The 16,656-nt window shown below is 44.2% G+C and overlaps 1 protein-coding gene across 1 annotated transcript; it reads left to right on the top strand.

Moving 5' to 3' along the window:
* Nucleotides 1-5,612: 5,612 nt before the first annotated feature.
* Nucleotides 5,613-16,515, top strand: LOC133469268 (plexin domain-containing protein 1-like). The gene is made up of 13 exons (XM_061756115.1): nt 5,613-5,998; nt 11,081-11,220; nt 12,974-13,117; nt 13,185-13,254; nt 13,626-13,748; nt 13,830-13,948; nt 14,022-14,121; nt 14,475-14,570; nt 14,648-14,729; nt 14,808-14,868; nt 14,936-15,056; nt 15,980-16,128; nt 16,212-16,515. Exons 1-13 carry the CDS (start codon nt 5,929-5,931, stop codon nt 16,335-16,337), a joined length of 1,401 nt encoding a protein of 466 aa, XP_061612099.1. The 5' UTR covers nt 5,613-5,928; the 3' UTR covers nt 16,338-16,515.
* The last annotated feature ends 141 nt before the right edge of the window (nt 16,516-16,656 follow it).

The raw sequence follows: 16,656 nt of genomic DNA, 5'->3' as shown, positions 1-16,656 counted from the left end.
GTTTTTATTAAATAAAGTCATTGAATGGTATGATGTTAACGGATGATTGTAAGAATGACTTTTGTGCTGGAGAACATGACAGAAATGTTGTAATGTAATCCAAAAAGAATTCTCAGAATGTACCGAAAGATCCCGATTTTGGGGGACTTTATTCAGTATAGTGTTCCCAAGCTGCTGTATATCACGATTCATCATGCGTACCCGGACTATAACGTGGCTTCTTTAGCAATCATTTATGGGTTTTTACAGTGCACGAGCAACTCTGAATTTAGAGCAGCGCAACTTCAGCGGAGAAACACGTTGCCACAAGGTTTACTGGAACAAATGCAGCATAATTAAGAACAAGACGACAAGGCAGAGAAGGTCCAAAACTGAGCCCCAGTAATAGTTATTCCCATAGAGCAGAGGAAGAACTGTATATACTTGAGTGCTCAGTTTGTAAATGTTGCTGCTCTGTGTGTGTTAAAGTAGCAGTTGTTTAAAGGTTTATAAATGAGCACAATAGCAGAATGCCTATTCCCGTTTATCCGTCTAAACTTTAAGCTAGTGCACTTTTTTTTTTAGATTGAATTATGGTTTTGTTGAACATCTCGGTGTTTTAATATGACTTTAAAGTGTGTTTGAATGTTTAAATGTGCTTAAAGCTTTTCGGAGGGGTATAACCTGAGAAATGTCTTGTCTCCCTATATCACAGATTTTCACCTTTTGCGGGTGGGTCTGGAACATGTACCCCTTGATTAACTAATAAAAACTAATTGTCTGCTAACTGTTGATTAGCATTGAGTACTTTCCCATAGACTGATGCCAGGATTAGTGCTGGGCTCATTTGCATATTACTGGCGGCAGACAGAAGTGATCGCTATCCCAGCCCGGCTACTTAAGTCCTTTATCAAAACATGCTAACAGACTAATGACGGTAATTGGCGCTCAATTAGGAGACACAATGGCCACAACTGGATCCATTAGCAATATGTAAATATCGCCACAATGTCCGAAAAGTCGCAATTCTTGTGTATTGTAACAAAGATACAAACGCACCTCGAGTTTTGCACGGGTACGTTTTTACGAAGACGCTTTTGGATGAGAGTGTAACAAGAATAACAATGACGAGATCGACTCCCTCCTCTTATCACGCTCCCCTAAGCACAGCATTCTTGTTGTCCATTCGTAGTGACACCAAGATGGACCCCGCTTGTATTTGTTTAGCCGGCAGATAAGTGTCTCCACGCAGTGGCGAACATGCTCCCCCAGTGTTCGTGACTCTGCTAATGACCTCCCTAATGAACGTGCGCCCCTTTCGCAATCAACATGGCAGCGAGGCGGCACAATTGGGGGGGGGGGGGCTCAACAAAAAAAACTTTAGGGCACAGTGATCTTTGCCCATTGTAATGGACCTTGACCCCCTGCAGGGAGCCATGAATGCTGGCTCTTGTGAGCTGTGGTGGGTGGGGGGTTGAAGAGGAGTCTGCCCCCCCCCCCCCCCCCCACACTCCCCTGCAAAGCAAAACAATGCACATTTGTACATCGTTGCACTCTTTAGAATAAAAGCACACTCAGTTTTGTCTTTAACATTAAAGACCATAAAAACTACAGTTATGTACAGTACATGTAAGGTGTATTAAGGCCAAACTAACAATAATAATAATTGTACTTTACTACAATTTCAAGGTGAGATGGTCAGTGGTACAGCAATCACATGCTGTATCACGGTTCACGCTTTGTGTTCCCGGTACAACGAGGATTTGTTTGTGTTATTACTCTTTTTTTTTCCCAATAGTGTTTGTACATTATTTTGTGTTATTTATTGCTCTTGTGTTTAAAGATTCAAAATGTTTAAGTGCTATAAATGCTATAAAAACACATCTAGAGCATATTTAAATAGGGTAGTTCCATATTGCAGATTTTACTTATTGCAGTTGTGGTCTGGAACCTAACCCCAGCGATGGAGGGGGATGACTGTAAACCCTAAAATGAAATATCTTTATCAAATATGCAGCTAAACGTCCAACTTTCTCAGCAAAATTACATCTTCATACGTCTTTTTTTTTTAATAATCTATTTCAGTTTTTAGGACCGAACAAAAAAGCCATAATGACAAACAAATAAAGTGGGACTGTTACCAGAAAAAAATAATAATAATTTCAATGAGAGAAACATATCGTCGCCGTCGAGTAGAAACCCTGTATTTTCACAGATCGATACTATTGGTGTGTTATTTTCATGCATTATTAAACAATTTGAAGTGTTGAAAATAGCTTGAGGAAAAACAATGTATGAACTCACCTGAACTGTCTGAGAAGTGTTGTTAAACGCCAGCGCTTCCTTACTCCGTGGGAACTGTTCAGCATTATGTTGCCTCTAGATTAAAAGCCTGCATGATTTTTTATTTTATTTTTTTAGACAATAACGAGTGAAAATAGTTAGGTTAGATATATTTGAGTCAGCCTATTTTGTTAAAAATGTATTGCTGTATTGCATTGGTCAACCATGTAGGTACATTTTCATGTAGATTCATTTGTGCCTCATACTGCACTGCATAGTCAACTTATTGTTTTATTGAATGCATCAATCATGGCTCTCGACCTTCGTAAAACTTTGGGAAGATGATATGAACAGTTGCTTGCTTTTGTAGTATTAAAGCCCATGTGTGTTGTTGGAGGAGTTAGCGTGAGTGCTAATTTCGATGTGCACAGCTGGCTGGTGGCGATGTGTCTGTATCATTTTTAAAAATGACAGCGTAATAAATTGTCTTTTTTTTTTGCCAAATAAAATTAGCGATTGAACATGATTTTGGGGTGGTGTTACGCTGATTATGACTTTACTACTGCATTAGCATAGGTTAGTGGTGGACTATGGCGTTTTACGACCCTGTATTAGCTTTTAGTTTATTCGAAAGTGACTTTTTAAAATCTAATTTATAATTGTAAGTGAGCAAACATGATGCTCTTCAGATGTGTCGTTAAAAATGAAGCTAAAGCTGACCACAGAGAAAACAAAAATAAATCTGTTTTAGTTTGGCGAGCAAAGATTATGTGCTTGCTTTTAGTACTGTAAGAATTTGTCTTGATGATCTATCACTTTGCGCTACCGCTAAAGAATGCAGAAAACCACATGACACAAAGAAAATCTTTAAAGGTGTCCCTATCTGTTAGTGTCAAGTCCATTTGATGGACGTAAGCTGTCTTTTATTTCAGCCTCACATGCGGGTTCTGACTTTTGTCCCAGTCAACTTAATGTTCTCGATAGCCTGTTTCCAATTGGGACAAGAAAGGCGAGTGTGACTCCCGCCATAATGGGAACCAGCCCCGCATCTTTCCCCAGTGCCAAGATTGGAACGCTGCGAGGAAGATGACGGAGGGCAAAGAGGACAATGTGCTGCAAACCTTTGCAAATCAACAAGACTTCAATCAAAACATTGACAGCACACCAACAGTAAGTCAACAGCAGGAGACCCAGAGGAGTTTCCAGACATTGTTTTGTCAGGAACGTACATTTGCATGACATTTGTGCGACTTGCACACAGCCACCAAAAACAAGAGACAGATTTGCCATTCAAGAAACTAACGCAATGTCATTGCCCAGCATCTCATCTTGGTGACTACACCAGAACATACCAGGTGCAAATATGCTTACAGTGGCAATCTATACGGCCTTGTCAAACAGGCAAAAAGTATAGACCAGGACAGATAGAGTTTGGTACAAGATGCCAGCTTGTTTCTTGCTCGTTTCAGTGCCCATTTGGCTAAGAGCGAGGCACCAAATTACCAAATGCACTGGTACATGATACCTCTCACTCAGACTAAAACCTTGAACTTCTCCTAAACCAACATCCAAAAGACCCTCGACAGAAGGACAAAGAACAATGGATGCCAGGTTGATCCAGAACATTGTCCAGTTTCCCTTGAGCAAGGCAACAAACCCCCAAATACTCTGGGTAACGGCACCACTGGCTTGTACGAAAATGTTACCATCTCGTCTTCTCCAGGAAATCCCAAAGACCCTGCATGGATTTTGCTATGAACCTAAGAGGGAGAAGTTAAGGACATAGACAGCTAAAAGCTGGTGTGGTTGCCGGAGAGATGCCAGGTCACTTGACCAAGGCACAAAACCCCCAAACGCTCTGGGGAAAAAACACCACCCACTCAGAGTAAAACGTTTGCATAAAGTCTTCTCCAGAACACCCCAAAGAGCCTTCACAGCTTCTGCTACAAACCAAAAACGCAGATAGCTACGGGCAGGGGGTGGTTGTCGGAGAAATGCTGTTTTTTTTTAGCAGGATCACAGAACCCCCAAATGCTGAGGGACATGACCGCCTCCTCTCTCTGACCAAAACTACTGCATCTCGTCTTCTACGGGACACCCAAAAGACCCTGGATGGCTTTTGCTATGAAGCAAAAAGGCATACGTTACGGACCAAAATACTTTAGCTGAAGGCTGTGGGTGGTGGCTGTAGAGATCTCAGGTTGTGCTGCTTGAGCAAGACACAGAACCCCCAAATACTCTGGGAAACGACCACTCTCCCTGACCAAAACTAACGCCTAAGGTCTTCTCCAGAACATCCTTATGATCGTCAACGCTTACAGTGGTTCAGTACATAAGGCCTTGTCTTTTTTGTCTCGGATTTGTCTCGACTTGAACCAGATGGACCCTGGTTTGCTACCAGGTGTGGGCCAAAAAGGAAAAAGACCAAGATGGATGGAGGCTGGTTAAATAAATCACTGCTTTTGCAACGTTTAAATGTTTTGCACCATGTTTTTGGCAATGTTCAATGCAATTCCATTTGCGACTGCCTTCCGCCAAGCTCCTTTCTTATCAGATGCAAAACACCCATGTTGTATGTTTTTAAGTGGGAATTATAGTCCATTTTTTTAAATAGCTGCTTGGAAAAGTTGCTAAAAATAGCGACCAAATCGCTTAGATCGCTGTCGTTTTGTAAACTAGCTCCTCTCTGTTTGCAGTTCGTAGAAGCAGTGAATGTCAGCAAGGGAAAATTAATAAATATTGACTTTAATAGAATTTAATTTAGTCAAGTTTCCTATCTATTAAACAGGTCATGAATATTTAGGTTAAAAATTTCAAACAATAAATCATTCACGGCATTTAAGGGAGCACATTGTAGTCAATTTTAACTGGCATGAGGATTATGGTGGGGGTTGTTGGAAAGATTTTTCCCTGGACCCAAACACTTTGAGAACTCCTGGCCTACAAAATGTCCACTGGCTTGTGTTTGTACTACACTCGATAGCGATTGTTGCACGTCATAGTGAATTGCAACTTAAACAGATGATCTTGAGATCTAGACTATGGTGGTCAATCCACGTGAGCTCATCTTTCACAATAAGAGCCCTGTGCTTCCTGCTTTTTGTCTATTTGATCAGCAATTGTCTTGGGGGGAAAAAATCATCCATTACTGTAAAAAGCTGCTCATTCACACGACACTATTATCACCACATCACTCTGATTGGCCTCCACTATCATCTTTGATGTGTTACTGTTTACAGGAGTCCATGTGGTGTTTTAGCGTCAGCAAAACATGTTTTCTTCCAAAATATCATCGTTTGTTTTGTCTCACACGAGGAGGGTAAGCCCCTCCCAAACTTCATCTTTTTTTTGGCTCACTTCTCTGTGAATAAGGGGAAATAAAGCATAAATATTTCCTCTTCTTGCAAACAGCCAGAGTGAGAGAGAGCTGCGTGCAGAGAGTGAGAAAGAGAAAGGATAGTCTCCTCACTGGAGCTGTTTTGTCAACTCTCCCGCTGTCATGGTGCCGCCGTCCCAGATGTTCCTTTGAGGGAGCGGAGAGCGGAGCTGCAACGCTGAAAACCTTGGCCGAGGTGAGGGAACGTGAGCGTGTGGGACAACCGCAGGCGGCGAAGAGGAGTGTAAGACTGGACGAGCGAGCGGGGAACGACGACGAGGCGGCTGGACATGGAGCTCAGCGGGTTTCTCCTCGTCTCTCTCCTCCAGGCTCAGCTGGGGATCCTGTGGAGTCGTGAAGGTAAGCCCATGCATGCTCCTCCAGCCACACTGACCCCATTCCAGACCATTCTTGGATCAAATGTTTTGGGTAGGTTGGTTTCAAGTAAGAAAACAACAAATGTGCTGACTTTTGTTTCACCTCAGTAGTCGTCGTAAGTGAAGTTAAAGCTGCGGATTGCGTTTACCCACCTAAACCTACACTAAACCCACTAAAGCCTTAGCCCTAACCCCCAAACTATGACCCCAACCCTTACCCTTCACTACCTCCCAAACCATACACCCCAACACTAATGCTAAACCGACCCTAACCCCCTAAAACCCTAACTCATACCCAACCCTAACCACAACATAAACCTAAACCTTCCCTACCTAACCCTAACCCTTACTGACTTTATACGTTATACTAACCCTAAATCGTCCCTAACCTCTTAAATATAGCCCGTAACACAAAGGTTTTGGCTTTTAAAAGCAAGTCCGGAAACATTGGAATTTGGAATTCTGCAGTTCCTCCAGTAGTTGATTTATTCAAGCAGAAATTTTGCATTGAATCACCCAGCATGTCACGTTTTTGCGTCTCCTATGGTGAAGTTATCCTGTGTACTACTTAGCTTCCCGTGTATGTGTGCGTGTGTGGGTGCATGTACAGTATGTATTTCCGCTCTCCTTGGAGATGCCTTATTTTTAGCCATCCCCCGTTCTTCTTCAGCTCCTCCTCCAACAAATCATTGATGCTCCACTTTCTTCCTCTGTTCCCCGCCCCCCCCCCCCCCGACATAACATTAACTTCACCACCACCAGTCCATCAAAGCTCCTGTGCCCATCCATGCCAACAGAAGGACATGCATTCAAGACTCTTGGGACCTCTTTTCTAGCAAACTCTTAAATAACTGATGCTAGAGCCATCGAAGTACAGTTTTAGGTCATCAGTGTTCACCTTTCAATGTCAAACTTTGAACGGTCCCTACAAAGACGGACACATTTCCAGTTCCAAGGGGGCCCAGATGAAAAAAAAGCCTACGATTTTCAAATGTTACAGATTATTACCTCCATTACCACCAAGTGGTCCAGTTCAGTTTAGCTTACTAGAGCCCTAATGAAGCAATGCTTTCCAACCTTTTCTACTTTTCTGGGTACCGCTAGAAAATGTTTAATATTTATTTTATTGCACCCCACAACATAAAACAAAAGACTGCAATGGGAACATTTGAAACTTGCACTTCTTGAAAATTCAAGCTAGCTACTACTGTAGGTTGTGAACCCCATAGTTATAGTTAAAGGGAAGCAGGTTAATGGCTTTGGCAACATTATTAGTGGGGCAATGAATCCAACAAGAAGGTTAACAATGGAGGAGATCTTGTCAGGAGTAGCCTCGTAAGAAGTGGTAAAGTGTTTTGTTTTTTTGAAGCCTTAACAATTTTAAAAATGGAAACACATCGGTGGGTGGCTGTTTTGCTGTGGCCCTAGCTTAACCGCCTAAAACCTAGCCTCAACCCTAACATTAACTGTCACCCTTTACTAACCCCCTCAACTGCAACACTAACCTCGCGTTGTTTCATTTGAGGAGTGAAGGTAATAAAAAAGTGACTGGTCTGTTAAGCCATTTGTTAATTGTGGATTCCATTTAGCAGTGGTATTTATTGTCGGCCTGAACTGCTGGACATTTTTTTATCCCAGTAAAATTATATCCTGTTGTGAAACGTGTAAAAGCAAACCAAAACAGTCACGTGCAACTCGCAGTTCTCTGCAGTAAAAAGCAACGAAAACAGACAACTAAACCCTGATAAATCCATCACCTCAATACAACGGTGAGTTCAAGTTCCTTTTCCAGCAGCAGTTTGTCCTTGTTATGACTTCAGCTGCCGGTGCTCTGGTGTTTTTGTGGCTTCAGCCCACGCCAAGAGCACCTCTGGACATCTTGTAAGAGAGATCACCCACTCTTTTACAACACAATATGACTTTGTACGCTACTTTGTGCACAACTTTTGCTCCTACTGCATTCAAGCCTGACTACGATCATCTTTTTCCATCCTGCCAAACCTTTTGTGCCCTTCACACATCCTTTTTTTCTTCTGAGTTCCTTCAAAGCCTACAGCTCTTTAAGGAGGAAATGTATTTTTCATCCTTGGATGTGGTGGCTTCCAAACAGCCGGAAAGAACATTAGTTTTTGTTTCGGCCCAGCAACTTGGCTACCATTTTCATTCTGTGTTTTAATACGCTTGTCCAACCCTTCAGAAAAATGCTGAAAATGTAACTTGTTTCATTGTCAACAGCAAGGCTTGATACATGAATATTAGACAGCAGGATGGAGCACTATGTTCCAGACACAACCGCTATAAGTGAAAATCTGCAATATAGAGAGCATATAAAAATGTTATGGTTTTACCCCTCCCATACATTTTAAACACATTTAAACTGATTAAAACACAGTTTTTTAACCAATTGTAAACTTATTTGAACACATAAAAAGCAGAAACTGTTTAGAAAATACTGTACGTATTGTAGTGTCTGTGCTGGATACAATATGTGCCTTTACGAGGCGGGGCCTGCCGGGGTGTCGTGTGACGTCGGCGAGTCTGCGTGTGAGTCTCTGTGCGTGAGCTGTGGCTGAGTAACTACTAGCTACTACCTGCAGCGTCCTGGTTTGATGGCATGACATCAGGAACAAGCTGAAAGGGCATGGTCGCCACCAAATGTTTCAAAGGGCAAAATCAACAACCAGCGCATGTAAACAAATGTACAAGGTGGTCATCAGGAACTTTTCTGGCTGTTTATCATTGTTAGTGAAGTTGTGCGAGCAGCCTCCACATGTCCGCCAAACTCTTCCCAAAAGCCCGACCCACTCTTGAACTCCACTTAGCCCCTTTCTTCACCGGACATTCGCCCCCGCACACATGCAGCTAGACAAGCCTCAGAGTCAACACTACAAGTTTTATTGTGCAAACTCTGCAAGCTTGGACAGGACAGTACAATAATCGCCCACTATTCACCGACGATATAGGAAAAACAGGAAAAAGCCATGAAAGTGGATTTTTGTTTTGTCATTGGGGAGTTGTGTGTCCAACGCAACACAAACCTGACGAGCGGGACAATGCTGTGTCCGTCTGACAAAGAAAAGAGAGTGTCGGGCATTGAAGTTCAAATCCCGGTGTTGGCTTTCAACTATCCTCAACACACAGTCAACGTCCGCCTATGCTGCTACCTCAGAAGCCGGCAATTTCGCCGGTTGACTTCAACATGTCTGTAGAACAACGCGGGGGAAAGTGCCATTCTGTCTCCTCAGTCGTTTCATCAGAATGAGAGCTGCCAATGTGACCCAATTAGGATCCTCTTGTTCCGCGAATCGTCATCAAACGACTGCTCCCTCGTATCCCGCTCTGTCTTTTTGCCAATCATCTTCGTAAGCACATCTTCCACCACCGAGCATGGACGACATGCAGTACACTAACAGGTTTTACCTTATCAACCGGTCAAAGCCTCTCACAAATGCAAACAGACGATCACATCCAGCAGTCCCCAGCGATTTTTCGCCATGGAGCGGGTTCACATGAAGCATTATTTGACAGACTGGCTTGGAAAAACATTAAATCAAAATCAAATGATTACAAATACAAATCAGAATGAGATTAAATGTAGTTGTTATAATTAGTGGGACCACTTTGCTTGTTTCTCTTAAAATAGCCGGTTGCATGTTGGGGTATTGGGAAACACCCAAAGTGTGCTACTTACTGTATGTGAAGTCCATCCATCCATCCATCCATCCATCCATCCATTTCCTTCTCCTCACTAGGGTCGCGGGCTGCTGGAGCCTATCCCAGCTATCTTCGGGCGGGAGGCGGGGTACACCCTGAACCGGTCGCCAGCCAATCGCAGGGCACATAGAAACAAACAACCATTCGCACTCACATTCACACCTATGGGCAATTTAGAGTCTTCAATCAACCTACCACGCATGTTTTTGGGATGTGGGAGGAAAACGGACCCAGACACGCGGAGAACACGCAAACTCCACACAGAAGGGACCAGGATTTGAAGCCCGGTGAGGCAGATGTGCTAACCAGTCGGTCACCGTGTATGTCAAGTGTACTCCGTAATTTTGTTTCGGTCGACATTGTTACAGAAAATCCCACATCACAATGATAGGATTTTGGAAATGGAAGCAAGGTATTCAGTGCTTTTTGGGACAGTTTTGAAGGCTTCTTTGCCTCATTTGCAAGGCTGTTGCAACATATTACGCAGGTGCATGAGAATGACTTGTAGTGATAAATAGTGTTCAATCCATATTTTAAGTTGGTCTACTGATATTGTCTAAAATATATCTTCCTCTTTTATAGGCTCTTTTCCTTCTGTCTTGTGATTTGGCTTTTTACCATTTTACTCATGTTAGCTAGCTTGTGCCGTGGACTTACTTTTTGGCTACCGAATCACATGACATTTTGATGTGTACAGCGGCACAGGCAGATGCACCTAATTCTCAAAATGGCACCTCTGTCAGACTCTAATGATCAATGAAATATTTGTTCAGTCTCTCTCTGCAGCGTGGTAGCAAATGTCCCAAGGACTGCTACTGGTCTCCTAAAAGACCTGCTGGTGGCACCTAGTGATGGGGTTGGACAACTCACAAACGCAAGCAAGCACGAAGGCAGACCACAAACGACGTTGAGGAAAAATGACCTTTGCAGCACAAAACTCTGGAAACAATTGCTCCTTGTCAGCATATGCTAATTAGTTAATTGTTGTACGATCTTCACTGTGATGGGTTAAATGCAGAGAACAAATTTCGTGTGCATGCATGCATGTTCATGACAATAAAAGATGATTCTTCTTCTTCTTCTTCTTCTTCTTCTTCTCCGTTATAATGCTGAGTAAAAAACACAAACGCCCACGCATAAATTAAAGGTTTCAGTGCTCCACCTTAAAAAGTTGACTCTATCCCTGGAAAACCAACAGGGGAGCCAATAAAAAGCAAATGTAACCACAAGCTCTGAAGGGTGTCAGTGTTGATTTAAAGGTCCTCTCAACTTTTTCAAGTCAACTTTCTCAAAATTTAAGGGAATTTAAAGGAGATACTTTTGACAACCAAGTCTCCACTGCTTGTTGCAGACGCAGAGAGCGGGGCGCCTCCGGAGACGTCAGCCTTGCAGAGGACAAGCCTCGAGCGGCCAAGAGGCGCCCGCAGCGCACCGCCACAGGGAGGCCGACTGGACATCACCTTCCTGCCTGACAACATGACCCATAGAGTGGTGAGATGCCTTCGCTAAGCCACGCCAACAAGAAGCACAGTTTTGTATTACATCACCACAAAAGCTCCCTTGATCCAGTTGCGTTAACGAGCATGCACATGCAATGTCTTGGTTCCAACATCCATCCATCGATTCATCCATCCATTTTCTTCTGCTTATCTGGGGTCGGGTTGCAGGGGCTGGAAGCCTAGACTTCCGTTTCTCCAGCCACTTCATCCAGCCCTTCCGCAGGATCCAGAGGCCTTCCCAGGCCAGCCTGGAGACATAGTCTCTCCAGCGTGTCCTAGGTCCTCCCTGGAGCTTCCTCCTGGTAGGGCATGAACGTAACACCTCGCCAGAGACGCAGCCAGGAAGCATCCTAACCAAATGCCCGAGCGACCTCATCTGGCTTCTTTTGATGCGGAGGAACAGCAGCTTTACTCTGAGCCTCTTACCGTATCGCTAAAGCAGACTCCAGAGCCAAGACACCCTGCAGAGGATACTTTCAGTCACGAAAAGTGGATGATATTGGGCTTGCGAATGAAATTTCAGGACGAATTTCAGGAAGAACCTAAATTGCACTCTAATATTTACGAGTGAACTTGATTTGACCTCCTCTAAACTTTTTATTGCATATGTTCAACTGTTGAATGTTTCAATACTTTTACACAACCTGTTTGAGCCATGAATCGACCAGTATATTTCCAAAGATGTCCACTTCTATGCCTTTCTGTAACTCATCCAGTCTCTCTGTATCTCTGTTGCAACATCCTAATGACAATCTAAGCTCAGTTTTTCCTTTCCCTCTGAAAACATTGTTTTATCAATTGTTAGACGTCATCTTGGTCTCATGATGTCAAAGTATGATCAGCATGATAAAAAGGACTGTTAAAACACAATTGAACGAGCAAATTTATTGGTCGAGTTATGGATCAACCATGGGATGGATTCCACGGGGGGGGGGGGGGGGGGGGACATGAATAGGTGTATTTGTGAATAGCGAATGCGGGGGATTATTGTAGTTTTGTTATGTTGGACAAAAATATTTTAGAGGTGAAATCACAAAAAACGCATGTGACCTGCACATGCTATTATATTAACTTTATGGTGAGGTGTGAAATACCAAAAGTCCCAATTTCTTCAACCATTTTGTCTTTTCCACAAATGGCTTTCTTCTGGTTTTGGATTGGCCAAACCGGCCATCGGGCAAGACTTAAAGTGCCACCTGCTGCTTTGGCATGACAAGCCAGCGAATTGATTTTGCTGAGCCTCTCGCAGCGAAAAGTGTGTTGTACCTTTCCTTCCTTTGCTCCAAATGGAAAAACAGAGCAGAGGTTCTGCTCGCTGACGTGAACCATTATCAATGACTCACTTGGACACCGATGTTGGACGGACAATGCCTGTTTTATGGCGGGGCATGGATTTAACCATCATGCAGCTGCAATGCCAAAGAATGCCCCCCCCCCCCCCCCCCCCCCCTCCAGGATGTGGCAATGCAGAGGCAAAAAAAATGGGTCGCTAGCTGTATGTGGAGCAGCGCTGCATTTAACTGCTCCACTTTTCATCCCTCTCTGACACCACAAACGGCAGCGCGCATCAATAATGCTGTCGGTTGCGTAGGGAGTAAAAGTAAAAACAGAAATACTCAAAGTACAGATACCTGAAAAATCTGCATTAATGAAGTATTTAAACTGAAGTAATGTAGTAATGAAGTTTTTGTACTCAATTACTTCCCACCACTGCTCACTGTTTTGAGCTGCGATCTGTTACGCAGGAGGACTCGCAGCGCTACTACAGCTGGCAGAGTTTCGGCCCGGACGACCGGCGCACCCAAGACTTGTGGGTGGACCTGAATTCTCTGCACAAGAGCCAAGTCCGAATCCATGGCATCCTGTCCAACGCGCACCGGCAGGCGGCGGTAAGAGATAAGAACGTACATGCAAACACACAAAGCAGTACACTGACTATGTTTCGCTTTCTTCCAGAGGGTGGCGCTTTCCTTTGACTTCCCATTTTATGGACACGACTTGAGACAAATTATCATTGCAACTGGTGGTGAGTTTCAGCTTCTCCCAAAGTATTGAAGTGTATTAAAAGGGTGGCACACAAAATCCGCGTTTCCAACAACCGGTGTGGTTCAGTTCATGGCAGTGGTGTTGTTGGGCCTATTTCAGGGGGCCTGAAGCCCCCCCAAAACTTCTCAAGCACGCCAAAAATTGTATGTGTTCATGGCAAAGTTTAATTGTCTTAGGCCCCATAAAACTGATCTTCAGCCCCCCTCAAATAAATTGTGGTTTCCCCAAAATGCAGTTTGAAAAGGGCTTTTGTTTCAACATTGCCGTGTTTCGTCATTCAGGGTTTACCAATCCGATCCGTAGTGGTGGAAATGTGGCTAACATATGAAAGGAGCATTCTCTTCTCGCAAGGTTTCATCTTCATGGGGGACATTACCCACCGCATGCTGACTGCCACCCAGTACATTGCCCCCCTCATGGCCAACTTTGACCCCAGTTTTTCCATGAACTCCACTGTGAGGTACTCGGATAATGGTAAGTGCAGAGAGCAGAACGCCTCAGTAGAGTTTGGGAATCTCAGGAGAGGATGAAAGGGAGGAATTCTGCTGCGTCCAGGTCATCTATTTGTGGTCCAGTGGGACAAAGTGCGGCTAAAGGACAGAGAGGCTGAAGGAGCTTTTACGTTCCAGGCGGCGCTGCACAGAAACGGAACTGTGGTGTTTAACTACAGAGAGGTGAGTTTGTTGAACACACCCGCGCATCTGAATTAATCTTCCATTTAGAAGAAAAGCACCCATTGTTGTCCAGATCCCAGTGCCAGTGGAGAGGATTAACTCCACAGAGCATCCTGTAAAAGTGGGACTGTCCGACGCATTCATGGCGTACCTCCCGTCTGAGCAGATGACAGGTCAGCTTTCAACTTCCTGTGATATCCCCATTATGTTGTGAGCAGAATCATCAAGTTAGCTGCATAGTAGTAGTAGTAGTAGCTCGTTGTACGTCCCGATGACTACTATATGCCTCGCTGCAGAAGATGTGTGAGCAGAATCATCAAGTTAGCCAGTAGTAGCAGTAGCGAATTTGGTATTAGTTACAAGCTTCAAGTGTTCAACTTTGCGTAACTCTGATACGCCTCAACCCAGCATGTTTGTGAACAAAAACATCAACTTACTTTTAAAAGCTGCTGGTAGTAGTAGTAGTAGTAGTAGCAGCAGCTCATTGGTACTAGTAGGCACAACTTACAGAATGTTTGCTTCAAAGATACAAATCAGCGGACCATCTACGAGTATCACCGCGTTGAAATCAACACCACCACGATCGTCAGCGGATCGGCGTTTGAGTTCACACCGCTGCCTAGTGAGTACGAAACATGACTGGAAAAGCTGGCATACACCCATCCACCCATCCGTCCTGTAACACGTTCCACTTTTCAGCTTGTCTTCAACACACATCCTGTGATCTCTGCCTGGGGTCCAACCTGACAAGTGGATGCGGGTGGTGCAACACGCTTCAACGGTACGACCACAGAAGTGCCCCAAAGATGAGACCGCCAAGTGCAAGGCTCTTCTGATGTAATTTCCGCTTCCGTTTCAGATGCTCAGATGGGCTCGATCGCCTTCGACAAGAGTGGCTGGATTATAACTGTCCCAAAGAGGTTAGATACTTAATGCCTCCCTGTTGTCAATGATCCTTAGTTAAGTCACATGACATTTGGCCCTCAGGCTGAAGGCACGTGCGAAGACTACTACCCGGCGTCGCACGAGGAATCGACACTCACCTTCTACTCGTCAGCTGCTCCGACGTCATCTTCAGCCGAGTTCCACGACAACGTGGTCACCAGGGGTGAGTTGACATGGAATGACCACCAATTCGTTCAACTGTTTTCTAATCTCGAGCACTTGTCCTCATTTGTGTCGCCGGTCAACTGGAGTCTATCGCAGTCGATTTGGGGCGAGAGGCGGATTACGCTGTGGACTGGGACCAAGCCCTGCTCCAAATAGCGAAAAAACAAATAATTACCAATTGATAGCCCCTAAAAATGTGTGTAAATGTCTATATAAAAACTACACCACAAACTATTATCCCAAAACAGTATAATGTAAAATAATAAAGTTCTTCAACAAATATCAAATAAATCAATCTTACATGGGCAGCACGGTGGACGACTGGTTAGCACATCTGTTTCACACTTCTGAGGACCCGGGTTCAAATCCAGCCTCACCTATGTGGAGTTTGCATGTTCTCCCCGTGCCTGTGTGGGTTTTCTCCGGGTACTCCGGTTTCCTCCCACATTCCAAAAACATGCATGGTAGGTCGATTGAAGACTCTAAATTGCCCATAGGTGTGCATGTGACTGTGAATGATTGTTTGTGTGCCCTGCGATTGGCTGACGACCAGTTCAGGGTGTAACTTAACTCTCGCCCAGAGTCAACTGAGACAGGCGCCAGCACACTCGTGACCCTACCGAGGATAAGCGGTACAGTAAATGGATGGATGGATAAATATTACATCATTACTCTTAACCATAAATGGTTTACAGATTAGTGCTTTGGCGCTATCTTGTGGCATGTTAGGGATTTTCAGAAAGAAAATTCAAAATAAGAGTTTTTCAGCGACTAGCAAGGGGATAGGTTCCACATGGGGAAAAAACAATTAGTGACTAGTGAACCACAAATATGGGGGGGATTACCGTATTGACTAGCTATAATTCACACTTGCGTGAACAATTAAGAGTCTCCAAATAGGGCTGACTCTCACAAACACAGAGCCTCCGGAGCACACGAGGATGACAGAGAATGCGGCCATAATTGCCGGTGTGGTGGGGGCCCTCGTCCTGGTGGTGGCGCTGACCTTGCTGGCCGTGTACTACATCAACACACACCCCACATTGGCTCCGCCCTTCTACCTCATGCAGGTGAGGACGCCACAAAAACACGTCGCGGGTACTCATAGTTTTGTATTTTGGCGTAATGAGTTGACCATCAGCATCTACCGCAGCGACGCAGCAACAACTACTGGCCCGCCATGAAATTCCGCAACCAGGACTACCCGTCGGGGTACGGTGAGGTGGAGCCCGTGGGTCACGAGAAGGAGGGTTTCATCGAGGCTGAACAGTGCTGCTAAAGGCAGCCACCTGGAGAATAATAACAGATTAATAGGAAGTACACTCGCCAACTATTGGCGGCTTTTCCTGGCTTTCTCCACGTCTCTTTGACATTGCACACACACCATACGTCGCAAGGTCTGAAGTGAAAAGGAGGGAAAAAAAAAAATATTCAAAAATAAATGTCAATGGACACTGCCTTCATACTGTATAGTACACTTCACGTCCATTGTTAATCCACTCCATCTTTTTGGTTGGAGAGAGAAAAATGTTAGGTTGTTACATTATATAATTATAATGATAATAACTAATGATCATTATGAAATTGACATCCTTGTT

This window comes from Phyllopteryx taeniolatus, chromosome 19, assembly GCF_024500385.1.
Source record: "Phyllopteryx taeniolatus isolate TA_2022b chromosome 19, UOR_Ptae_1.2, whole genome shotgun sequence".
In the NCBI taxonomy this organism is placed as follows: Eukaryota; Metazoa; Chordata; class Actinopteri; order Syngnathiformes; family Syngnathidae; genus Phyllopteryx; species Phyllopteryx taeniolatus.
Note: the sequence above shows the minus strand (reverse complement) of the source record. Positions and strands in the feature narration are given on the sequence as shown.

Coding starts and splice junctions, on each gene's coding strand:
- LOC133469268 (XM_061756115.1), top strand. CDS start 5,929: ATGGAGCTCAGCGGGTTTCTCCTCGTCTCTCTCCTCCAGGCTCAGCTG. Junction 11,221..12,973: donor ACAACATGACCCATAGAGTG/GTGAGATGCCTT, acceptor TCTGTTACGCAG/GAGGACTCGCAGCGCTACTA. Junction 13,949..14,021: donor TGGTGTTTAACTACAGAGAG/GTGAGTTTGTTG, acceptor ATTGTTGTCCAG/ATCCCAGTGCCAGTGGAGAG.